The sequence below is a fragment of the Kogia breviceps genome, chromosome 5, assembly GCF_026419965.1.
Source record: "Kogia breviceps isolate mKogBre1 chromosome 5, mKogBre1 haplotype 1, whole genome shotgun sequence".
NCBI lineage: Eukaryota > Metazoa > Chordata > Mammalia > Artiodactyla > Physeteridae > Kogia > Kogia breviceps.
In genome coordinates, this window is record NC_081314.1 from 12,585,100 (window position 1) to 12,610,292 (window position 25,193).

The 25,193-nt window shown below is 43.3% G+C and overlaps 1 protein-coding gene and 1 long non-coding RNA gene across 31 annotated transcripts in view; one reads left to right on the top strand and one right to left on the bottom strand.

Moving 5' to 3' along the window:
- The window catches only part of TFDP2 (transcription factor Dp-2), a 174,376-nt gene extending 150,508 nt beyond the window's left edge, over positions 1–23,868 (top strand). For 9 of the 30 annotated variants that reach the window (XM_059064949.2, XM_067033665.1, XM_067033654.1 and 6 more), the window contains 7 exons: positions 329–491; positions 6,489–6,635; positions 9,323–9,391; positions 13,839–13,990; positions 18,221–18,387; positions 22,350–22,455; positions 22,667–23,868. In XM_059064949.2, coding sequence (XP_058920932.1) covers positions 329–491; positions 6,489–6,635; positions 9,323–9,391; positions 13,839–13,990; positions 18,221–18,387; positions 22,350–22,455; positions 22,667–22,850 — 988 coding nt within the window. In that variant the 3' untranslated portion in view covers positions 22,851–23,868. Of the gene's footprint in view, positions 1–328; positions 492–6,488; positions 6,636–9,247; positions 9,392–13,838; positions 13,991–18,220; positions 18,388–22,349; positions 22,456–22,666 lie in introns of all 30 variants that reach the window. The other 21 variants (XM_067033653.1, XM_067033655.1, XM_067033674.1 and 18 more) reach the window with 3 other exon arrangements.
- LOC136794223 (uncharacterized) lies at positions 20,769–22,065 on the bottom strand. The gene is made up of 3 exons (XR_010840621.1): positions 21,960–22,065; positions 21,497–21,594; positions 20,769–21,213 (listed from the first exon to the last, which is right to left on the bottom strand). It is a non-coding gene; the product is annotated as an uncharacterized lncRNA (long non-coding RNA).
- Positions 23,869–25,193: the final 1,325 nt, after the last annotated feature.

Below are 25,193 nucleotides of genomic sequence, written 5' to 3' on the forward strand. Positions count from 1 at the left end.
ATGATAAGTATTGAGAATCTGAACTCTGCAAGTGCAGAGTTTTTGTCTGTTGTTTTCACGGATCTTCTCCCAATGTGTAAAACAGTACCTGGCACATAATAGTAAGTAACTGGTCAGTAAATATTTATTGAACAAATGAGTGGGCATAGAAAAGCACTCTAGCTTTACACTTTATTAGGCTTCTAAGGCAAAAATTGTTTAAAGCGTTTCCTTATCTCTAATTCAATGTAAAATTTATCAAATTCCTGTCTTCTCACATTATTTTATGTTTTATGAAGGAAATCTCTAATAAAGTATAATGGAGTATAATTTTTTTTTTCTCTTTTAGCAAACGAAGCAAAAAAGGAGATAAAAATGGAAAGGGCCTGAGACATTTTTCAATGAAAGTGTGTGAGAAAGTTCAGCGGAAAGGTACAACATCTTATAATGAAGTAGCTGATGAGCTGGTGTCCGAGTTCACCAATTCAAATAACCATTTGGCAGCTGATTCGGTAGGTAGATCATGCACTTGACATTGACTGTGATGAGTGATGCAGCAGTGTACCTCTCTGGGTTGTCTGTGTCAATTCGAGGATTCAGACAAGCTAGGGAACCCCAACTCCTCCTTTACTTGAGGGTTTCATATTGTCTGTTGGGGAATTTTGTTGTTTTGTCTTAGAATTCTTTTACTATTTATTTAAACATAAAGATGGACAAGTATTTTTTAAATGTCTTTGGGGGTTATTGAAGAAACATACTTTTTAGAAATATGCTTTTTATATTTGAGTGACTTCAGATACATTTCTGAACCTTTTAGTGTTTCTTCCATGTCTAAGTCAATAAGAATATTTCATCTCGTTTTTAATTGAAAAAATACTACATGAACATGTTTATAAAAATTCACTTGTACCGAAGAGTATGTAATAAAAAATATCTCTCTTCTACCACAGACCCTAATCTGCCTCCGCAAAGGCACTATTCACTATTACCAGATTCCTGAGTATCATTCCGGACATTCTTTATACATGTATATAATAAAATTTATTTCTTTTATTATTGTAAACACACATGTGATTATGCTTTTGTATGCCTCATTTTATTTTATTCATTTATTTTTAAAATTTATTTTATTTACTTTTGGCTACGTTGGGGCTCCGTTGGGTCTTCGTTGCTGTGCGTGGGCTTTCTCTAGTTGTGGCGAGCAGGGGCTACTCTTCCTTGCGGTGCGCGGGCTTCTCATTGTGGTGGCTTCTCTTGTTGTGGAGCATGGGCTTTAGGCGCGTGGGCTTCAGTAGTTGTGGCACACGGGCTCAGTAGTTGTGGTGCACAGGCTTAGTTGCTCCACGGCATGTGGGATCTTCCGAGACCAGGGCTCGAACCTGTGTCCCCTGCATTGGCAGGCGGATTCTTTTTTTTTTTTTTTGTGGTACGTGGGCCTCTCCTGTCGCGGAGCACAGGCTCCGGACGCGCAGGCTCAGCGGCCATGGCTCACGGGCCCAGCTGCTCCCCGGCATGTGGGATCCTCCCGGACCGGGGCACGAACCCGCGTCCCTCGCATCGGCAGGCGGACTCTCAACCACTGCGCCACCAGGGAAGCCCCATGCTTCATTTTAAATTTTATTTTCTTAACAATATTTATTTTAGAGCCTCTTTTTTAGCATGTATAAATCATTCTCACTTTTAAAAAATGGAGATAAAATTACATGCAGGGAGGGAAGTGCACATGTCTTAAGTGTACAATTAAATTATTTTTTCCTTATCTACTGTGGAATAATTTACATACAATAAGATGTATTCATTTCAAGTGTAAAATTCAGTGAGTTTTGACAGTTGTATGCACCTGTGTCATCACCACCATAATCAAGACACAAAACATTTACATCACTCCCAAAAGGTTCTTCCTGCCTTTGTCATCCATCCCTCCCTCTCCCTCTATCCCCAGGCAACTGCTGATATGCTTTTTATCATTATAGATCAGTTTGCATTTTATTTAAATGTAGTCATACTGTATGTATTCCACAACAGTATTAAGTAATAGTAGTAACTGTAGTCATATTGAGTTTTTAATTCTTGACGTTAGTGGAAACATTTGTAGTTTTGCAACCTTAATTATGATAAAGGTTTTATTTTGAGATGATAGTAACCATAACTTAATTTTTAAATGAATGTTTATTTCCTTTTTCTTAATTAAAACAATTAGGAATGGATGCTGAATTTAATCAAATTCTGGATAGTTTCCTGAAATTTTAGAATTTTTACACTGGATTAATGAATGAGATTGGTGAGGGTTTTTTTTTACTTTTGTTTTTACCATCTTTGCTGTTTTTTTTAATATTCTGCAGTTCACATATGAGTCCCAGACTGGTTTCTCTTCTGGCTTTGTTATTCTTTCAGTGTCTTTGTCAACACAGACATTTCTCCCAGTAGCATATGCAGTTTGATCCTTATCCCGTGAGTACACGTGGGCCTTCAAAATTCCTGGTTCTCCAGCATGAGAACCTGGGTCCTCCTTTTGGATTGCACCCATGCCTGTCTGTGCTGGGACCCTGCCGCCTTGGTCCCATCACCCTTGAGGTGTCCTTAGGCCAGGAATGCCAAACACATTAACGTGCCAAGTCTGTATAAATACAGGAACTACTTCGATCTTAGCGTTGAGAGTAGGGAAGCAGACTGTGTCTGAGTTCCGTTACAAAGAATGTTGTACTCGATTAGCAATGCCTGCCTTGGCAACACTCACCAGACATGTCGGAATGGAGTATTGGGAGAAGAGGCCACGAGCTGGCCCAGATTCAGAAAGGGACAAGGGGTATATTCCATCCTCGCCTTAGGTCGTTGTTCTGCTGCCCAGGCTGCGTTGTCTCACTGGCCAGGTGGCCGGGGAGGCCGACGGAAGGCCATGAAGCTTCAGACATTTTTCCCCAGGCTCTTGGTGGAAGAGCAGAAGCCCCAAGCTAGAGGGAGCTTGGCAGGGCAGCCCATGAAGGGCCCTAAAGGGGTGTACATGCTGCAGGCTACCCTGGCATTAGCTCCTTCTCCTCTGGAGTCAGCCTCATGCAGGCAGAGGCAGCTGGATGGCTGTCCAAAGAGGTAGATGCAACTCAGGGGTGAAAACACTTTTCCATGGCACTTACCCAGAAATAACCTTAATCTCTGGATAAGTTTCAAAAATTCCCATTCCAAACTGAAATGGTTTACCTCCTATGTGCTACCAAGAAATCAAAGTAGAATAAAAGGACAGTCTTACTTTAATCAAGTCTGGAATGAGGGCACACTGCTTTGAAAAGCACTGTCTCAGCAGAAGACACAAGGGTGTGTGTAAAAGAATGTTTCTGGAAAATACCAAAGGCACCAGACATAACCCCAGCTTGGCCTTCTGCTCCCCTGCCGTGCCACTGCATACCCTGGAGCAGGGAAGCTACTTTGCCCAGCTGACTCCGGGCGCGTCATAGCGCTCCCGGAGTGTGTCCAGGTCTCGGTTGAGTCCTCTGCGCTCGCTCGGTGTGTGGGTTTTGGATGCTTTCTTCAGGATCTTCTCCATTTGCTGCATCTCCTCCAAGGCCACCTGGGCCGAGGCCCACTTTTCCAGGCCACACCTCTGCTCCTTGCTCTTTATGCTCATTCCCATCGCTTCCAGGCGTTTCGCCTTGTCTTTGTCCTTCTTCTCCTTCTGCTTGGTCATGCTGAGCTCTGCGACGCCTTTCAGCTCCAAGGGCCCCTTTTGGACCTGCTCGCAGGCCTCCATGGCGCCCGTCTGCAGTTCACTACCGTCTTAGCATTTTTGATTAGTAGTGTTATGCTGGCTTTATAAAATGAATTTAGAGGTTTTCTCTTTCTCTTTCTCTACTCCATCACAGACTTAATGGCATTGGACGTCTAGTTCTGTTCCCTGAAGTTTTATAGAAATCACCTGAGATACCATCTAGGCCTGGTGATTTGGTGGGGAGTAGAGTTTAGATAGCTTTTTCCATTTCTTTTTTTGGTGATTAGTCTGTTTACAATTGCTTTCTCCATTAAGAGTCAGTTTGGTATTTTATGTTTTCTTAGACTATCCTCCATTTCATCCATGCTCTCAAAATTATTTGCAATTGTATTTCCAAAATAAAAAAAACCCAAACATCTCTTAGATTTGTTTGTATCAACCTCCTGTTTTGCAGTTGATTTCTGTTTTTATCTGTATTTAATAGTCTGTTCTCTTTCCTGAAGTTACTTTTGTTATTTCTCTACCCTGCAGACTATGATGTATACTTTATTTACTTTTATTATCTTTGTTTAGTAATGAAAGTCTTTATGGCTGTGACTTTTCCATGTATGTATGTATGTATGTATGTGGCTGCATCGGGCCTTAGTTGTGGCACGTGGGATCTTCATTGTGGCATGTGGGGTCTTTTGTTGCAGTGCATGGGCTCTTCATTGTGGCATGCTGACTTCGCTCTGGTTGTGGCACGCAGGCTCCAGAGTGCATGGGCTCAGTAGTTAGTTGCCCTGCGGCATGTGGGATCTTCGTTCCCTGACCAGGGATCGAACCCTGCATCCTCTGCATTGGGAGGCCGATTCTTAACCACTGGACCACCAGGAAAGTTCCGACTTTTCCTCTTGTGCGTGGCTTTAGCCATATCCCATTGATTCCGATACGTTATTCTTCAGATATTCTGTAACTTTGGTTTTAATTTCCTCTGTAGCCTAAGAATTGCATTAGAAAAGTTTCTTATGGTTCCAGGTGGTAGGAATTTTTGTTCATTGTCATGAATTTTTACCTTTATTACCTGTGATTGGAAATTGTGAGTTGAACTTTTTCCTTTTTGGGGGGATTGCTTTGAGATTTTTCTTGTGAGCCATTATGTGGTGATTTCTTTTTCTTTTAATTTCCCTGGGCACTTGAAAGAAAAAGTATATGACATTCTGATTTTCAGTGAGCTTCAGAGTTCTCTAAACGGTCGCCCAGCCCCCGTGTGACCTGGCCCAGTATTACCTCTCATCTCCTACTACCCACTCCCTCAGTTACTGCACTCCAGCCACACATTTAGTGGCTAGGCTCCCAATCAAGCCATTGCACTTGGCTGTTTCCTTTGCCTGGAATACTCTTTGCTAGGGATCCATATGGTTTCTCTCTCCTCTCCACTGAATCTTCACTCAGCTGTCACTACAATGAGGCATTTCTTCCTAGCACTTCTCAACATCTAACATACATACATTTTTACTAACTACCCACCCCACTCCCAAATATAAGCAAGGGTTGGGTTTTTTTTTTCTGATAATTTGGAAGGTTTGTAGTCTGTAGTTCTTTAACTTTTTTTTTTTTTATAGAACTTCAAGTAACTTCAGTATTTTATTTCTTGAGTTATCACCTATAGACCAGTATCTGTTGATTATGGAGGGAAAAATAAATCAATATGCCTATTATTTACTCCCATCTCCCAGTTTTCCCCTCTACCACAGGATTCAGATTGAATATATTAGTGGCAGTTGTTAAAAGAATATTGTTGTTGTTGTTTTCATGACTTTAAATGAATATATTGTGCCAAAATCATTACTTAGTTCATCTGCTTTGAATTCATGCCCCTTCTGACATCAAAGAGGAGATCAGACCTCCTTTGCTGCCTCCTCCTGATATTTGTTGTATTATCATTATTTCTACAGTGTCAGGGTTTCTAATACTTACATTCAGTTCTATAACTTACATCTCCCATTTATTTAAGTTTAGTTCTATATTTAAATTGATTCAGTGTTCCACATTCCTTTGTTTTCATGGATTGATTGGATTTGGTTCTTATGACCCACCTGTGCACAGTCAGATAAGGGGCTTTTCCACAATGTAAGTTAACGCAGTTTCCTTCATTAAGAAAGTCTTGCTAACCGCCCCCCCACCCCCCTGCAAAAAAAAAAGTCAGCTGAACTGAACAGTGTGTGTAGTGATCTGTGTGATTATATTTTGGTGCAAGTTCACTATTTCCATTGTATATTAGTAATAGTTCGCAGATCAGCACTAGTGCATGGACCACATTTTGAGAAGCACTGTTGACTAGAGCTTAAAACATGGATCCTTGACTTTTCAAAGTCTGGTGTCCTCCTAGGCACTGCAAGGCCTTAGCCACATTGACTTCATTACGCCTTTCTCATGTATATACTATTATTGTCATGTATATTAGTTCTCTATGTATTCTAGACTCTACAAGATACTGTGTTGTATGCAGTGAGTATTGAGATTTACCTTTTGAGCTGCTCTTCATTCCATCCCCATCTTAGCTTATCTTTCTTTTACCTGAAGAAGGCCCTTTAGTATTGTTTAATTTAGATCTGTTGGTAACATAATCTTTATTTTTAAGATTGTTTTATGTTTTAGATTGCTTGAAAGTATCTAGTTCATCTTTACTTTTGAAGGATACTTTCACTGGGTGTACAGTTCTTTCAGGACTTTGAAGGTATTATAATAATATTAATTAAATATTCTAATATCCTGTGACTGTATCTTAACCTTTTAAAATTTATCACTCAATAAAAATATTTTTTAGCAGGCTTATGACCAGAAGAACATTAGGCGAAGAGTTTATGATGCTTTAAATGTGCTAATGGCAATGAACATAATTTCAAAGGAAAAAAAAGAAATCAAGTGGATCGGCTTGCCTACCAATTCTGCTCAGGAATGTCAAAACCTGGAGGTAAGTGAGGACAATCTGTTTACAGATAGTAGTTTGCTTTCTTTTACATCAGAGGCATTTTAATTTAGAGATATAATCACATAGTATTAAAATATTCCTAACTGTTCATGTGTACTATGCCCTTTTTTTTTAGTGGATTCTTCTATGTAGAATTTTAGAACTGGAAGGAGATTTAGAGAGGTCTAGTCTGACTCATGTCCTGATGAAACCGAGGGACAGAGAAATTAAATGACTTGATTTTTACTGTTTTTTGGAGATCTTTATTTTATGCTAATTTCATTCTGAGCACTCTACTAAGAAATGTTTGGTGACTTGTGTGATAGAAATGCTATCTTATTTGAGGAAATGTTTGCTGTATCCATCCAAAAAACTGGATCAAGTTGGCTGTTTATTTCTTGTATTTAACCTTTGACTCGAATCAGTGGCAGCAGAATGGTATGGTATTTTATTTGAATCCTCGTTGGAATGTTCAGCTTACACGAATTTGTGGATGATGTATGACAAAACATTGTTTATTCTGTTAAGTTAAGCATTGGACAAAATCTTTCCTAAGTGAGCATGTGTCCTGACACACTATTTCTAAATTGATGTGATATAATTTTACTGTCATGGCCATTAAAGGTAGTAGACCAAGGCTGACTACAGCTTTAGAGGTGAATATGGTTGATTTTGTGGTTTTTTTCGTCCCTTTTTCCCTCCAGCAAATCAAAAACTTTTGGTATGATTACACTTGTGGATGGAGGGAGAGACCAGGCAGTCATCAGAAGTTCTAGAATAATGTTCTTCGTGTGCTACGGTGGCTATGTCCTTTTTTCTCCTCCTGATAGAGTGAAATTTGAGGGTTATATTAATTACCAGTAATATTAAGCCGATAACAAAGACTCAGCAAGCAGTAATCTATTAGCATCTACCATGTGCTTAAACAAAGATTATACGAGACAAAAGCTCTGACCCCAAGGAGCTTTCATACTAATAGAGGAGAGCAGAAATGTAAAAGGAGTTAGCCAGAAACGTGATGACTCCTGTGGAAGAAGTCTGTACAGATTCTCTGGAAAGGGAGCTAAGGGAGGACTTTACCAAGAAGAAGGAAGCCCTGTGCTCAGTCCTGAGGGAGGAGTAGGAGTTTGCCAAGTGGTTTAGGGCAGGGAGGGCTCTCTGGGCAGAGATACGCCTGGGCTGAGGCAGGCTGAAGAGGGCATGCCCGCAGTGGGTGTGGCCAGGGTAGAGGCCGGGAGAGAGGGCATAGGTTTCTGAGTGCTAAAGCAGTAGGGACCTGATCCTATAAACAAGCGAAGCTGCTGGAGAATGATAAGGAAGAGGGCTGAGGGCGTGTGTTCTAAAGGGTCACTCTACGAGTGGGTTGGAAGTTGAACTGACAGGAAGATGAGGAGGGAAGGTGAGGGCGGGTGGGTTGGGGAGGGGCTGAGTTCTGTCTGTGGCAGTGAGGCCGGAGAAGTGTTTTAGAGGCAGCATGAGTACAGCTTGGCCTGGCTGGGTGCAGAGCGTGAGGGGCAGATGGGGGCTGCCCTGTCACAGCTTCAGACACAGGGGGAACCCCCTGCAGCATCTTTCCAAACGGGGGAGAGCACAGATTTTACAGTGGGTCTTCAGTGTTTTAGGGTTCAAGCGTGGTGGTGGTTAGAAGGCACCATGAGAGAAACTCTCTGTGTGGACTAGATGGGGAGCAAACAAGAAAGACGCTGCTTAGTTCCCCGGCGGTCCAGTGGTCAGGACTCGGCGCTCTCACTGCGGTGGCCCCGGCTTCCATCCCTGGTTGGGGAACTAAGATCCTGCATGCCGCAAGGCGCAACCCCCCCACCCCCCCCCGCAAAAAAAAAAAGAAGAAAAAGAAATACGCTACTGGAGTAGATTTTTTAAAAGTCTTATTAGATATCGTTGGCTTTTGCCCAAAGACACAGTGAGGAATTCATCTATGGGAAATTCAGACCCCAATATGTTTTCTAGGTAGCTGTGAGAGTGAGGAAAATAATAGTTATTTGAAGCTGAGAAATTTGTCCCGTGAGCATGTTTCTTACAACAAGTAGGGATTTCGTATTGAATATGTAGCCTCTCTGTGTTAGCAGCTGTGCCTGTTTAAGAGGCAGTTAAACGGAGATCTTAAATGAGATCTTACCTCATTCTTGGCGGTTCATAGAGCAAAGGAATTAATAATAGGGTCCCTGAAACCAGGTGGCTTAGGTTCAAATCCTGACTCTGGCCACTCACCAGCTGTGTGACCTTGGGCAGTTACTTAGCCCTCTCTGTGCCTCCGTTGCCTTACTGCAGAAGGGGCAACAGCAGTACTTACCTCTAGGGTTTTGTGAAGACGAATTAAGAGAACATGTGTCCGGGGCTCAGCTGAGGGCCGGCAAGTAGAGTAGGTATTCACCACGTGTTAGCTGGCGCTCTGATGAGCGCTTCTGTAATAAATAGCAACAGGCACTGCAGAGCAAGTGCTCACAGAGGCGGTGGTGGCCATTGTGATGGCAGTTGCCACGGTTCTGCTGTCTTGCCTGCTTGCTCACCCAAACCCAGAAGGTGTGATTCGCCTTTATTGACGTTTGTAGTTAAAACGGGTTGAGTGTCTCTAAGGAAAATTCTCCATATCTCAGAACTGGGACCTGAAAAGCGAGCAGTACTTTCTACTCTGCATATGTTCATGCTATTTTGTAACCTGTGTTTCAAAGATCGAGAAGCAGAGGCGGATAGAACGGATAAAGCAGAAGCGGGCCCAGCTTCAGGAACTTCTCCTACAGGTAAAGAAGTGGGGGTGTGTTTCATTACCTCCTCTACCTGTACTCTGCCTCTCCCCTTACTTGCTTTGAGTCAGCGTTTTCTGCTGTGGGTGCCTTTGGGTGTCTGGTGGGGCCTTGCTAGGGCAGCCTCTGCCACGCCTGAGCTCACCCCGCGCTCACGACCCGCCTGCCGCATCTCCCACCGACATCAGGGGGCCTCACAGCGGCTCTAACGTGGAACATATTATGCAGCAGTTCACTTGACTCTTACCCTTACTCTGAACAGAAGTTATTTGAGCCCTTATTTGGAACATCAAGGAGTAAGGCTAGTTAAATTTTAGGCGCTTTGAGCAAAATAATCTGATCCACCTGTAATACTTATGATCTGTAAGTGACATTATAACATAATAAGCTTTGTAGAAATACCGAAACTTAAAACGCATTTCTGTTTAGGAAAATTAAATTTTATAGTGTAATAAGGATCCCTGTATTTATGCTTTTTTTGATAACTGTCTAGAATCTGGGTAATTAAAAAAAATATCGTAGAGGCCTTGTATAAAATCGTGAGGTAAAATCACAGGGTAGATGGACCTTTTTTTTTTTTTCTATTTTTGGTAATTGGCAGTCGGTGTAAAAATTCACTTTGAGCAGTACAGCGGGTCATTTCCAGTCCAATCAGAAGAACTTTGTGAAATGAGCCAGCGAGTCTTTATACTTTTGTTTTTAATCGGCAAATTATCTTTATATGAAGAGCTTTCAACCAATCATGAAATCCATGTGGATTTGAACAACCATAGGTCCTATTTCATTTTTGGTGCATCTACTTTTCAGAACTAAAGGAAGCAATAAATTACCAAATAATTGTAACTTTTTTTTTTTTTTCCCCCTAAAATACTCACTTTGTCTCACGGACAGAATAGGTTAAGTATTCCTACATGTTCCAGATTGTTGTTTTTCACTTTCTAGAGGTGTATTTCTTTTTCTTTGTTCGTTTGTTTTTTCACATTTACGTACACATCAGAGAGGAAGGAGAAGACCTTCCACAGCTGCGTGTGGTCCGGGGAGGAAGGAGGGGAGGAAGCGGGCCAGGGGGGCAGCAGCAGACCCCCCAGCCAGGCAGCGCCGCCATGATGTTCCCTGCTCGTTAGGCCCCGCCTTCCTGTTGCTCTGTGTCTGCATCTCGCACTGGCCCCTATGGGAACTGCCTCTGGAGCAGGCGTCTTATGTATTTTTCATACTGGACTTCCAAAGTAGGCTTTGTTGGAAGAGAGCATTCTGCAGCTTAAAAGAAAAACAAAGCCTGAAAGCTGACAGTTTATTCCTGTGCCTGCTCCCCGTACAGCTCTGCCTGCTGAGAGACCTGGCCTGCCTCGCCGTCTCCTTCCCGGGCTGCCTCTCTGTCTCCTTCCCGGGCTGCCTCTCTGGCGTCCCTGTCCCTGCAGTATCTGCAGTATTTCCCTTGCAACTCACAGACCCTAAAACGCTGTGCTAGGCCTTCCTCACATTTCCTCAAAACCCTCATGGAACATTTTGGAGCTTGATTTTTGGCATATGTTATTATAAAAACCTGTTTATCCGTATGCCTGTAATTATCTGTTTACCAGAAAGACTTGCGCCGGGCAAAAATCGCCCTCATGTACGTGGGGCTTTCCCATCCCTAGATGGCCGGCACAGAGGATGAACTGGAATATGTTTTCCCCTGCTTATCTTTACACAATGAACATTGCTTTTTTTTTTTTTTTGTTTGTTTTTTTTTTTTTTTTTTTTTTTTTTTTTTTTTTTTTTGCGGTATGCGGGCCTCTCACTGCTGTGGCCTCTCCCGTTGCGGAGCACAGGCTCCGGACGCACAGGCTCAGCGGCCATGGCTCACGGGCTTAGTTGCTCCGCGGCATGTGGGATCTTCCCGGTCCAGGGCACGAACCCGTGTTTCCTGCATCGGCAGGCGGATTCTCAACCACTGCGCCACCAGGGAAGCCCTTTTTTTTTTTTTTTTTTTTTTAAGTCCTAAGTTTCTTTTCCTCTACTGTCTCTCAAAGTAAATGTTTATGAAAGATTTCAACCCAGGCACAACCTAGCTGTCAACATTTATAAAAGCAAGTCTCTCTAAACATTAAAATGAAACCCCAAGTATAACTTCTAATCTTCTGGTAGATATGATGGCTTATTTCTTCCTCATAAAATTAAGCAAGTTGCCCCTAAACAGGAAAAATTTGCCTCGCTGAGGCTAAGCTAGCTTCATTTTTTTTTTTTTTTTTTAACAAGTTAAGGTCACAGCTGCTGACATCACATGACCCAGATCACTTTTACTTACATGGCACCACTTGTCTTTCATCCTTGGTGATGTGGGAGAGGAATGGTGTGAGTAGATTCTGCCTACAGATAATCTAGATGCCCTACTTTTGTCTGTATCATTGTCCCTTCAGCCAGTAAATCTTTTCCAGAGCTACTAATGCAGGGCAAAATGAGTGTCTGAATCCACCTGAAGCTGCTTAGCCTCTGAAATAGATGTTAATGAGCCTGGAAAAGAACAAAAGGCTGAAGGAAATCAATCAAGGGCAACAAATAAGGAAATCAGTCCAAAACAAATGGGAAACGATTTTTCTTTTTACTATCCAAATAACATTATATCTGTATTCACAGTGCTTTGCACAAGAAAAATCTTCGATGCTATTAAATGTACACAGTATTTAACAATGAATCATACATACACACGTAAGCACTTTTACTTACCGCTGATCATATTCCCCCCTCTACCGAGGCCCTCCCATGACACTAGGACCACAAAGCTAGGAAGAGTATTGGGGGTGTCTCCGAGATGCTTTTTCTAGAAGAGTAAGGAAGCTAGGCAGAAGTATTCGAACATATAATTCTTTTCCCCAGTTTTACAGTTTCAGCATATTTTTCCTCTCTTAAGTGAACTAAGCATTGAATATAAAATAGCCTTAGTTCGTTAGCAGCAGAAAAGAACAAATTAATACGTATGACTTAAGTAATGTTTGATAATGAATGGTGTTGACAGTGGTGGTTCTGGACACACTGTCAGGGCTAGAATAAATTGGTTTCCCTTCTGTTTTGTGCATTTTAAAAGAGTAAATGTTTACTTTCTAGGGAGATAGCACCCAGCCATTTTAAGATGACAGTAATTTTAATCAAGCTTCAGTTAAGGCCCAGGACCTAACATAAACACTCGTAGGATAAGAAAATAATTTAAATGCATCACTGCTGGGTGAGAAAAGGGAACACGCTGATGGAAGAGTCGCAAGGCTGTAACTTCAGGAGCTTTTTAAACCAATATCTGTTCCACAAGCAGATGAAAGACTTCAGCTGCGTAAGGTCTTTCTAGCTGTGGAATTCTGAGATGCATTTGCCTTATTTAAAAGGGGGAGTAGGGGGCTTCCCTGGTGGCGCAGTGGTTGAGAATCCGCCTGCCGATGCAGGGGACTTGGGTTCAAGACCTGGTCTGGGAAGATCCCACTTGCCGCGGAGCAACTAAGCCCGTGAGCCATGGCCGCTGAGCCTGCGCTCTAGAGCCCGCGAGCCACAACTGCCTGAGCCCACGTGCTGCAACTACTGAAGCCCGCGCGCCTAGAGCCCGTGCTCTGCAACAAGAGAAGCCACCGCAATGAGAAGCCTGTGCACTGCAACGAAAGACCCAACACAGCCAAAAATAAATACATAAAATAAAAGGGGGTGGCAAGGTCTCTTTCTTTGACTTTTGATTAATGGTTATAACTAAAAGTAGCAGCAAAATTCATTGTAAAGATTCAGGCCTTATATACCTTATAATCAATGCTAAGCCTCAGTTCCCTCATCTGGAAGATATCAGGTGGGGAGAGGCTTGGACCAGATTCCAAACTGTGCCCCCTAAAGACGCTTAGCAGTTCTGTAAAGGAACCTAAGCAGTCAATGGGGGCAGAGCTGGCAGGGCTCAGGACTCAGCCCCAGTGCAGCCAGCCAGAGCAAGGATGCTTCCATCTGTTTTATAAACAGTGGGTGTCCCAGAAGATTTCATTTGAAGAAAGCATTCTGTGGCTTTACAAAGTTTGCATATTTCTGGGCTAGACAATCTAAGGGGCATATTTCACCCCAAGCTCTCAGGAGTCTGTGTTAGGTAAACAGAAAACAAGTCCTTTTGCTGTATCACTCTAAGAAGGGTCGCACGTGTCACTGGCTCTCCCAGATTTGTAAGATCCTGTTTCTATGCTTGATGGAAACCATGGGCCCCATTTTTTGTATTAGGATATGTTAGACACCATTTAAATGTATATTTTTCCCCTCGAAATATATTTATTGAGTTGGAACATTCTAATCTTTTTTCTTAAATGTTTAATTTTAATTAACTCGTAGGTGAAGGGCCTCTTTAAATGCTCTAATTTTAAACTATATTTTAAATGTATCTAATTCACTTAGTTCCAACTCACCTCTCCACGTTAAATAACTATATGTGTAATTTTGTTGATCATTACAGCAAATCGCTTTCAAAAACCTGGTACAGAGAAATCGGCAAAACGAACAGCAGAACCAGGGCCCTCCAGCTCTGAACTCCACCATTCAGCTGCCGTTTATAATCATCAATACAAGCAGAAAAACAGTCATAGACTGCAGCATCTCCAGTGACAAGTAAGTGGAGACCAGCGGCAGAGGGCAGGGCTGACCTTCTGTTAACCTGATTCCTATCATTTGCAAAATAAATAAGGTTGTACCTGTTGTCTGAGCCCACCAAGGCCAACTTCCTTGGGGCTCACGCAACAGCTCTTCAAACGTGGAGTGCTGTCATCTACTGGCGCTTGCTTCCTCACTCACCCTCCGCAGCCCCCTCTCTTGAGCCTGGCACTGTGCTGCCAGTGTTACAGGCATACTGGTGCCCGAGTCAGGATGTGCATGTATGTGCCCGTATGTGGTATAAGTCTGGGCAAGTCACTGCAGTAAAGTAGAGCATCACTGGGGGCTGGGACGAGCTGGGTTCACCAGTGATTACTGTCCTCATTTATGGTGGAAATAGCTGAGATCAACATGTAGCACTAAAGTCATTCTTTTGCTATATCATATTTGAGTGTGCTCCTGTTTATAATGAATGAGTAGACATGAAAGTGCTAGAGGCATTCTCTGCTTGCCTGCTTTCCTTTTATCTTACAACTTGAAGTTTGCACTTTTTATGACCTTCATTCATTTTACTCACCCCCAGCCTCTGGCAACCACCAGTCTGTCCCCTGCATCTATAAGTTTGGTTTTTAAGATCCACATATAAGGTCCATCATCCATGGTATTGCAGATGGCAGAATTTCCGTCTTTTTTTTTATGGCTGGACATTCCATTTTCTGAGTACACCACATTTTCCTTATCCACCCGTCCGGTGATGGACACAGGTTGTTTCCATGCCTCAGCTATTATAAATCATGCTGCAGTCAATGAACACGGGAGTACAGATGTCTTTTCAGGATAGTTATTTCATTTCCTTTAGACGTATACCCAGAAGTGGGATTGCTGGATCATATGATAGTCCTATTTTTAATTTTTTTGAGAAACCTCCAGACTGTCTTCCAGTGGCTGCACCAGTTTACTTTCCCACCAGCATGTTCTTCATTTTAACTAAGACCGATGGCAATATTTATCATAGTGAGAAATAGCAGTTTTCAAAATACAGAGTTTATTTGTGACTTATTTGACCCTTCCTGGGAACAGCAGTGGTCTCCAGGCTGTGGCCAGTGTCAAGGTCGTTAGGGGCACATGGGGAGACGAGTGAGGCAGACACAATCCCTCATTTACTGCTTCAGAGCCCCGTGTCCAGAGAACAAATGGGGAGGATACCAGGGCCTCCGTCACTTCCTTAGCCTTGTTGTGAGATAAGATTATGCCTCTAAGAGGTCTGACTCATGGAAAGTGCTTTGTAAATATTAGCTACTTTTCTAAGGAGTCAGCGTATAACTTATCCAAATTGGGACACGTTTGAGAGCAAAAGAGGGCTCAGTAACCACATCAGTGCCAGAGGCCTAGCCTAGGACTGTCCCGGGGACTGGAACTTCTAGCCCCTTGGAGCTACTGCATCACCGTGGGGCTTTACCATTCCTGGTTTTTCCCACTCTTTTCTCTGGCAGTGTTGCTGCCCTGTCTTGATTGCATACAGAGATTATGGGTCATTTAAATAAGAAGGAACCAAAAAAAAAAAAGAAGAAGAGTTAAGAGAAACAACAGGGATTTCTAGAGTATTTGGTAATTAAGGCTATAGACACAAGTAGAAATGGTAGGGACCGTGCAGGCTGTGACGTCAGAAGATGCATTTTTCAGTCTTTCCTCTAGTCGTATAGTTTTTTAACTTCTCTGAGATCTCATTTCTTCCTCTGTAAAAACAAGAATTATAGTATTTAACTTGCTGGTTTACAGACGTTAAATTCATAAAGGACCAGCCCAAATGGTAGATGTATTATTCTTCACACACTTAAAATTGTTTACAGAGACATGTGTCTACAAGGACTTGTCACATATTCTCATAAATCTTAGAATTCTAGAGAATGGTTAACATATTTTCGGGAAAAACAAACTGTTAGAATTCTAGTTATTCTCTCTAGTTAGTCTCTTGTTTTGTGAGAAATCATTAAAATTCTCTTCTTTGGTTAATCTTTGAGGTCTAAAAGAGTAGCAGGAAAGTGTGGGGACCAGAGACCTGAGGGAATTACAGATTCTTGTCCTTCTTGGGTGGTTACTGACTCGTGCCCTTTCCTCGCCCTCCCCTGAGTGGGGGGAAGGAGGCTCTGAGCTGCTTGTAGGAGCTTGTTATTTAAGGTGTGGTGCAAAAGCCTGGTCTTTCAGTTACTTTGGTGATGCAATCCTTTCCCCTTAGCCAGGAGGCTTTCCCACAGTGATGATTACATTTACGAAACCTTCAGCTTGTAATGTATGCCTGAAGTCACCCCTGGGGCAGGCATCCACTCCAGATTTTGTGTGGTTTCTTTTTTTCTGAATGTCTGTTAATGTACTTATTTAAATTCATATACTCCAAATTACTTAAATGTGGCATTTTGCTTTAAATTATAAATTTTGCCCTTAAGATGTAGCATAAAAAGTTTTACCCTTGCGTGACTTTAATAGAATTTCATGACAACGTAAGCCCACCACTGTCCCAGAACTTCGCCTGCACTCTGTCCCTGGGCGGCTGAGGCTCTGGGTGACGGTGCCCCAGGGCATAGCCTGGGAGTCAGATGGACTGTTTCTCTTTATTGAAAGCCTGTGCCAGGCAGCTGGGCATCCTGATTTGGTACTTTACAGAAACGTTCGGAAACGTGCTATGTGTTGTATGTGACACTTTTTTTCCTGCGGCATTTTTTCCTCCTTAGGCCCTCAAGACAGGACGTGGGGGTTGGTTAGTTTGTGAAAAGTCTTCCATTTCTGCTCATCTAAGATATGGTGTAGCTAACACTTGACTCATGAAAATGAAGTAAGCATCCAACATGCTTTTTCCTCAACCCTAGTTAGGCCAACTCATAGTAGGAAAGTTAGATATTAAATTGGAAAGGCTTTCTTTGCGTTATTTTTTTGTTAATGACTGCTTGCTTTCTTTGTTTTTATTGAAGTATAGTTGACATACAATGTTCTGTTCGTTTCAGGTGTACAACATAGGGATTTGACATTTGCATCCATTACAGAATGATCACCGTAATAAGTCTAGTAACCATCTTTCCCCACACAAACTTATTACAATATTATTGACCATATTCCTTATGCTATATAGCGTATCCCCGTGGCTTATTTTATAATTGGAGGTTTGTACCTTTTAATCCCCTTCACTTATTTCACCCACCACCTTCAGCCCCTCCCGTCTGGCAACCGACCACCCATTTGTTCTCTATGAATCTATTTTTATTTGTTTCATTTTTTAGATTCCAGATATAAGTGAGATCATGTGATATTTGTCTTTTTCTGCCTGGCTTATTTCATTTAGCGTAATACCCTCTAGATCTATCCATGTTGTCGCAAACAGCAAGGGTTTTTTTTTGTTTTTTTTTTTTTTATGGCTGACTAGGAATGTTCCTCTGTGGGTTTTTTGGGGTGTGTGTACATACCACATCTTTATTCGTTCATCTATTGATGGACACTTCAGTTGCTTCCATATCACAGCTGTTGTAAGTAATGCTTCAGTGAACATTGAGTGTGCACTTTATGTTTTTGAATTAGTGTTTTTGTTTTCTTCAGGTAAATACCTAGAAGTGGCATTGTTAGATAGTATGGTAGTTCTGTTTTTAATTTTTTGAGGAAACCTCCATACTGTTTTCCATAGTGGCTGCACCAGTTTACACTCCAGCAGCAGTGCCCAGGGGTTCCCTTTTCTCCACACCCTCTCCAGCATATGTTAATTTGTCTTTTTGATGATAGCCATTCTGACAGGTGTGAGGTGTGATATCTTATTGTGGTTTTGATTTGCATTTCCCTGATGATTAGTGATATTGAGCGTCTTTTCATGTGTCTTTTGGCCACCTGATTATCTACTCTGGAAAAATGCCTACATGGGAAGGCTTCCTTCATATTTTATATTTTGTGACAGTTATAGACAGCTTTGAAAAGTATTAGATTTAGACCAAAATTTCTGTCTCCAGTTTGCCACAGCTTAATGAGGGCTGACATTTATGGACTCCTGTTGTCTGTCACAGGAAAAGGTGTTTTAATTGGCAAGTGGTTTATTTGAGATGTCATTCTTCTAAACCCAGCAGAATGACTCATTGCCCTAAACGGTAACAACTTCTAGTACTGTAGCTGAGTTTAGGTCCTCATTCTTTTATTGAATATGCAGAGTACAAAACTATTCAGACCTCCCCAGTACCGCAGAAAACCCCACACTAACTTTGTTTCCTGATGCAGGTTTGAATATCTTTTTAATTTTGACAACACCTTTGAGATTCATGATGACATAGAAGTGCTGAAGCGGATGGGAATGTCCTTTGGCCTGGAGTCAGGCAAATGCTCGTTGGAGGATCTGAAACTTGCTAAATCACTGGTGCCAAAGGCGTTAGAAGGTTATATCACAGGTATGTTAACTCATGGCTTTTTCAGTGTTGTCCTTGATTAAATGTCAGACCCTAACTTGCTAAAACCTTTCTCATAGAGAATTAAAGCCCACTGTATGCCCGTCCTCAATTCTGTGTCCTTCCCTACCCCAAAATGTAACCTCTCTCTTGAATTTCTTGTTTATCACTACTTGCTTTTCTTTAGAGACACAAACACAAACAAATATAGTAAGCTGGAAACAATTTATTCGTTTTGCCTAATTCTCACCTTTACATAAATAGAATCATAGTGATATATTCTTTTGTGATTTGACTTTTTTCAGTCAACATCATGTTCTTTAGATTTGTCCACATGATTTCATATAGCTGTAATTGATGCATTTTTACATAGAATTCTAGTATGCATAGAATTCTGGTATGTGGGTAAAGCACAATTTACTTGTTCATTTTACTGATCATAATCCTGTAGTTTTGTTTCCAGTCTCTTGATATTTAAACAGTGCTGCTTCGGACATTCCTGTAGCTGTATCCGGGTGACCGTGTGCAAGTGTATAGAGTGAGATTGCTGGGTCAGAGTTGGGTGTATCTTTGTCGTTATGAGATGATGCCACAGCTTTCCAATTTGATTTTGCCACGTTACCCTCTCACCTGCAGAGTGAAAGAGTTTTATCTTCCCAGGCAGGTGGATGTGAAATGGTATTGTAATTTTTTTTAATTGAGATTTAATTCATGTACCAGAAAATACACTGTTTTAAAAAAAATTTATTTATTTTTGGCTGCATTGGGCCTTTGGTGCTGCGCGCGGGCTTTGTCTAGTTGCGGCGAGCGCGGTCTACTCTTCGTTGCGGTGTGTGGGCTTCTCATTGCGGTGGCTTCTCTTGTTGTGGAGCACGGGCTCCAGGCGCGCGGGCTCAGTAGTCGTGGCTCACAGGCTCAATAGTTGTGGTGTGCAGGCTTAGTTGCTCCGCGGCACGTGGGATCTTCCCGGACCGGGGCACGAACCCGTGTCCCCCGCATTGGCAGGCGGATTCTTAACCACTGCGCCACCAGGGAAGCCCAAAATACACCATTTTAAAGGTGCAATTCAGTGGTTTTAAGTATATTCACAGGGTTATGCAGTCATCACCAACCATTATCTCATTCTAAAACGTCTTATCACCCCAAAAAGAAACCCCACATACACTAGCAGTCACCCTTTATCCCTCCTCTCCTCCTGGCTCCTGGCAACCACTAATCTGTTTCCTGTCGCTGTGGATTTGTCCATTCTGGACCTTTCATGTAAATGGAATCATATGTAGCCTTGGTGACTGACTTCTTTTACTTAGTGTAATGTTTTCAAGAGTCATCCATCCTGCTTCATCCCTTTTTATTGCCGTTTTGTGGATATACCACATTTTTTTAATCCATTTGTTAACTGGAGGACATTGGGATTGTTTTCAGTTTTTAGCTATTATGAATGATGTTGCTGTAAACATTCTTGTACATGTCTTTTTAGGAACATAAGCTTTTGGTTCTGTTGGGTGTATACCGAGCAGTGGAGTTGCTGGGTCATATGATAACTGTATTTTTAACATTCTGAGGAACTGCCAAACTATTTTCCAAAGCAGTTGTACTGTTTTACAATGCTACCAGCAATGTACCAGGGTTCTGATTTCTCCATATCCTTCTCAACGCTTGTTCATCTTTTTTATTGCAACCATCCTGGTGGATGTGAAGTGGTGTTTCACTGTGGTTTCAATTTGCATTTTCCTAATGACTGATAATGGTGAACATCTTTTCATGTGTTTACTGGCCATTTGTATATCTTCCTTGTAGAAATGTCTATTCAGATCCTTTGCCCATTTTTAAATTGGGGTGTTTTATTTGAAGAGTATAGTGAGTATACTTGAAAATGGAAACACTGTGTTTTGCATGTTCTAAAAATTCAGATCTTCACTAATTCAGAAATCTTCTTTATGATTGTCCTAGTTCCTAAGACTGGTATATTCTGCACATATAATTTGGATGTATAGACAAAAGCATTCTTTTGCCTTTGCTTTTGCCAGTTTCCTTCATTTATAAGCATTACTACCTTGAACTAATATTAAAATGCCTTTAAAACATGATGAGAAATTCTAAAGTATATTAAGTCAAATATAAGCAAAGAGGTAGTTTTTATTTTGTTTTATGGTTTTGGCCCTTTCGTCACAACACAAGAATCTGTTGATTGAGATTTGTTTTCTGTTGGATTTAGTTCTTAATTTCGCACCACCCGCCTCTCCTGCAAATGTGACCCCCTCTTCTTGCCCCTCAGCGACCCAGTCCCCCATCCTCACCCCGACCCGCTCCATTCTCCCCTCGCTCCCCCCAGAGAAGGACCTCTTGTTTTATTAGCAGCTCAGGCATCCTAGCCGTCCAGCAGGGTCTGCATAAAGCTCTTACTCCATAAATCACCAGGACTTTATTTTAGCTCATTCTCAGTGAAAAGACTCAGGGCGATTAGGCGGGCTCTGTGGCTTTGATCTCTTCGTGACCTTGTTTGCAGACTGGGATACGACTTTCAGGTTAGTTCAGAAGCAGAAGCGTGTGCCTTCAGTATGTGGAGGGACAGGGACAGGCTCTTGAGGGGGGTTGTGAGAACCGTTGTGTGGGCTTTTCAGAGCCACTGTGAAAAGAAAATGTGTCACGAGCTGTGTTCTGGCAGAAGGTTTCCATACATACTAATTAATCAGACTTAGCACAGGATTCTGGCTTTAATTTCATTATGTACGGACTTGTTCTTATTGTATGCGTTTAAAGTCTACTCCTCTTCTTAGAATTGAAGGGTTTTTGTTGTTGTGTTTTTTTCCCACAGCTGCCTTAGTTCGCCTGTGAAGAAAAGATCCACAAGGCCATTTTAAGATGAAGGTGGTCATTTAGTTTACTTTTTTCCTAGGTGCGAAGCCTCTCACTTGGTCAGGTAGTGCCAGGATAGTGGAGTTTCCAATCCCAGCACACAGTTTCTTTTCCTTTTTGCACAGTGATTATAAAACTAGTTTGATTAATAAAAGCTCATTTGGCAAATTACACTTTCGCAGCATACACTTGGTCTTATCTCACAATGTAAGTCAAATAAGTTTCTTCTTTAGGAATGCATTTCTGCTGTACTTACCACCTGTGTTGTAAACTCACGGTTGAAAGAGATGATAGATACTCCTTCATGCGGTAACACTTGGATGTTCCAGTCACTGCCTTGTCTGAGCTAGCATTCTAGATAAGGAGACAAGGGTTAAACAAGTTGAAGTACAATAAGAATTGGTCAAGGTCGTGATAGGAGAACTATGGTAAATGCATAGAAAATGAGATTGCAAGGACGTAGCCAAAATATTTCATACAGACTAAAACAGCAACGCCTGTCTCGCCCTCGTGAAAAACGCGACTGTGTGTGGTCTTTTAAAATAAGGTCTAGTTCAAGCTGTAAAGCAGAGGGTACCAGGAAGAAGACTAGACCTCTGGTGCCTAATAGCACTGAGTTCACCAGGGGGCACGAAAAGATGGCATGCTGGGGGGCTTTGGCAAATATGTGTCTGTCCTTCTGGCCTTAGATATTCTGACTTGACTTTGTCTCTGCCCACTTGTGCTCGGCTTGTTAACACCCCGGCCGGAGGCTTTTGTGCTGAGTCCGGCGGGCGTCCTGGAGTAGTACAGCTCTCACTGTACTGCGTGAGCTGCCGTCTCGAGGTCTTCTGTAAGAAAAAAGAATGAAGAGAGTCTGTGATTGTTTTAATTTGAATTCTTTCCTTCTGTAGTCTGCCTTCCTGTATTTTTCTCCCCCCCTCCCCTTATGTTCTAGAAATTTCTTTTTTCCAAGCTGAAGAAACCTGGGTTCTTCCCAGGGCAGAAGACTCGTGCGGCTGTAATTTAGAACAGGCCGATGGCCTTACTTGTCTGTGTTTTCTTCCTGCCATAACAAAAGCAGCCACGGAACTTACAGAGCTGCCATCTGTTTTTGTTTTTCCCTGTAGATATCTCCACAGGACCGTCGTGGTTAAATCAGGGACTGCTTTTGGACTCTACCCAGTCAGTTTCAAACTTAGACCTGACCACTGGTGCCACCTTGTCCCAATCAAGGTACGTATTTTTTCAGGGTTAGAAGGGCGAGCCGTGAAGCCCTGACCCTCCCTGGAGGGGAGAGCCAGCGTGCTGCGCCGGCCGGGTCCCTAGCGGCTCCGGCAGAGCTCGCCTGCGGCTCCCCCCTTTCCCGGGTTCTCTTCCCTGTGTTCTCCAAAGCTTACAACATCTACCTCGTTAATGAGCCTGTGTGTTTTCAATTGTTTGCTAGTGTAAAGCAAGGGTTGTGCTTGGATGCTGAAGTGGCCTTAGCAACGGGGCGGCTCCTTGCCCCAGACAGTCACCAACCCGGCAGTGCCGCCTGCCACTGCTCTGAGTCCCGAGGCGAGACCCCCTGTTCCTTCAACGACGAGGACGAGGACGAGGACGAGGAGGACTCCTCCTCCCCAGAATAAAGACAGGCGCAAACCCACGTCCTGCTATTTGATGCTCATGTGTGTTTTTAGTGTGAGCTCTTGTGTTTGAAACGATTGCTTCGGTCTTTGCCTTTGTTTGCACTGTGTGTTCAGTGAAAACTAGGGAAACACAATAAGCAAATTACCTTGAAGGCTGAGAGGATTGAGATGAAAGTTAACGTAGTGTGAATGAAAACTCTGAACGACAGAGCAGTAGATCACATGGCAAACAAAGCACGTACTCGGAGGTGGCAGAGGGGATAGTCCCTGACTTGGCAGCACGAACGCAGCGCATTTATCTTCCGTGAGGCAGGGCGCCGTGGCCCCCAAACCCACGCAGCCCTCCTCATTGCCGAGGTGGCTCCATGAACAGTCCCCGATGGCCATGTGCCCCACGCCCCGTTCCCTGCTCTGGGCTGCCTTTCACGAGGCGGAGCTGAACGCGAGAGGTTCCCGGTGGGAGGAGCTGTACAGCGAGGGATGGAGACCCTCGTGGCCCAAGGCGCACAGATTGAACCGCTGAACTAGTTGAAAGTCTAGTCGAGGTGCTTTACGCATCGGCTGCCTTAGACGGCTTCTAGAAAGGAGCGAACGCTAATCCTTGAGTACTTAAGTGACATTTAGAATAATTTATAGTCAAACTGAAATGATCACTATTAGCCAATGCATTGGTGCATAGAATTTTCTAGGGCTACTTCTGGAAGCCAAAATAGAATAGCATTTCCACGTGCATTAAATACTTTGCCAGCACTGCCTTTCGCCAGCAACCTAAATCTGGAGTTTTACAAGAGAAGGAAATTGTCTCTATTGTTTTAATCAGAGCTATATATGCCTTTCACACCGCTTGTTCACCTAGAACAAAGCAAAGGAACAAGTCCCCGTGACCGAGCTGCTTGCTTACAGTTCCCTGCCGTAATTGTATGATTTCACCCAGCGTGCAATTTGTGAAAATGAACTGTCATTACTTTTGTCTGAAAAGTATTTCCAGAATACGAACAGCAATGTTTTCCTGTCCATGTCACCTCTGGTACATTCTCATTCATCAGAATGACCATATTGGGTTGATTCCTGGGTCAAACGCATCTCAACTCACCCGACATTCAGTGTTTCACAGAAACACCAAAAAGCGTTGAGCGCTCCAGGCGACTGGGTGTGCAGTAGATCAGGCGCAGACTGTCAGGCCAGAGCCCAAGATGCCACTAGGAACCGCGCCCTGCTGGGTTCACTTCCCGCCCCTCTGAATACGAGTGTGGAGACACTGCCACCACGGCCAAACCCCGACTTAAGCGCACATTAGTTAAGGCCTTGGAAAGGAGCAAGCGATAACGATAATGGAAGATTAACCTTAAATCTGACTTGAATCATTTGGATTTGCCCCGAGATTACGCATCCAGCGTCTATGGGCTCAGCACTGAGCTCAGCCCACACCAGCTCTTTCCTAAGCCCCGCGGGGGAGCACGGGGGCCAGTGCCCCCGATGAGCTGGCGGGGAAGGACCTGGCTGGCCCAAACAACCAGTACACAAGGATGTACAACGCTAAGTTCCTTTGAGACAAAACGCGTTCCGTCAGGAATAAGCCATAGCGCAAACTCAGAGTGCGGAGGGGCCGGAGAAGTGGAGGCAGGGGCCGGAGGGCCCCATCGCAGCCTGAGTTCCGGGCCACCCTGAGGCCGGGGTGGGCGCGGGAGGGAGAGCCCAAGGGCCTCCAGGGCACGTTCTGCCTGAAAGGTGTCAGCCGCACCGTCAGGGAAAACCAGGTCTCCTTCAGGCTGCCTCTCCCTCTCCCAAGCCCAACTTTTCTTGCCCCTGTACTTGAAAGGGGCCCAGCGCCACGGCGGGCTTTTCAGACTTCACAGTACCATATGCCGCAGGTCCCAGGGCCGCACCTCAGCGTTCACGACAGGTACCCCAGGCGTGAGCACTCCTCTACCAGGTAGCAGGATCCTTGCCAGAGTTCGTGGGGCACCGACCCCCTTCTCTGTTCTCTCTCTGCTGCTGATAAAATATGGGTTTAAAAGAAAAAGCAACCAAAGACTCTTACCGTTCATTACTGGTGCCCCATCAGTGGCCAGCGCAGCCAGCGAGCGGTGTGTGGTGTGTGTTGGGCAGGAAGTGGCCGCCGTTCCTCAGTGACACACTTGGGTTGCTGCTGAGGACGCCCTACAGGGTCACTGTGGTCACAGGACGTGTCGCTGGTGTGAGGCTTCACCTGAGCGGAAAGCTAGACTCAGATGTTTAGAAAGAGAAATTCTGTCATTCTTCTGCTTCTCTCCTAAACAGATTTATGTGGTTCTAAAGTTCATTACTCAGTCACAAGTTCATATAGAAATCAAACAGGGGAGA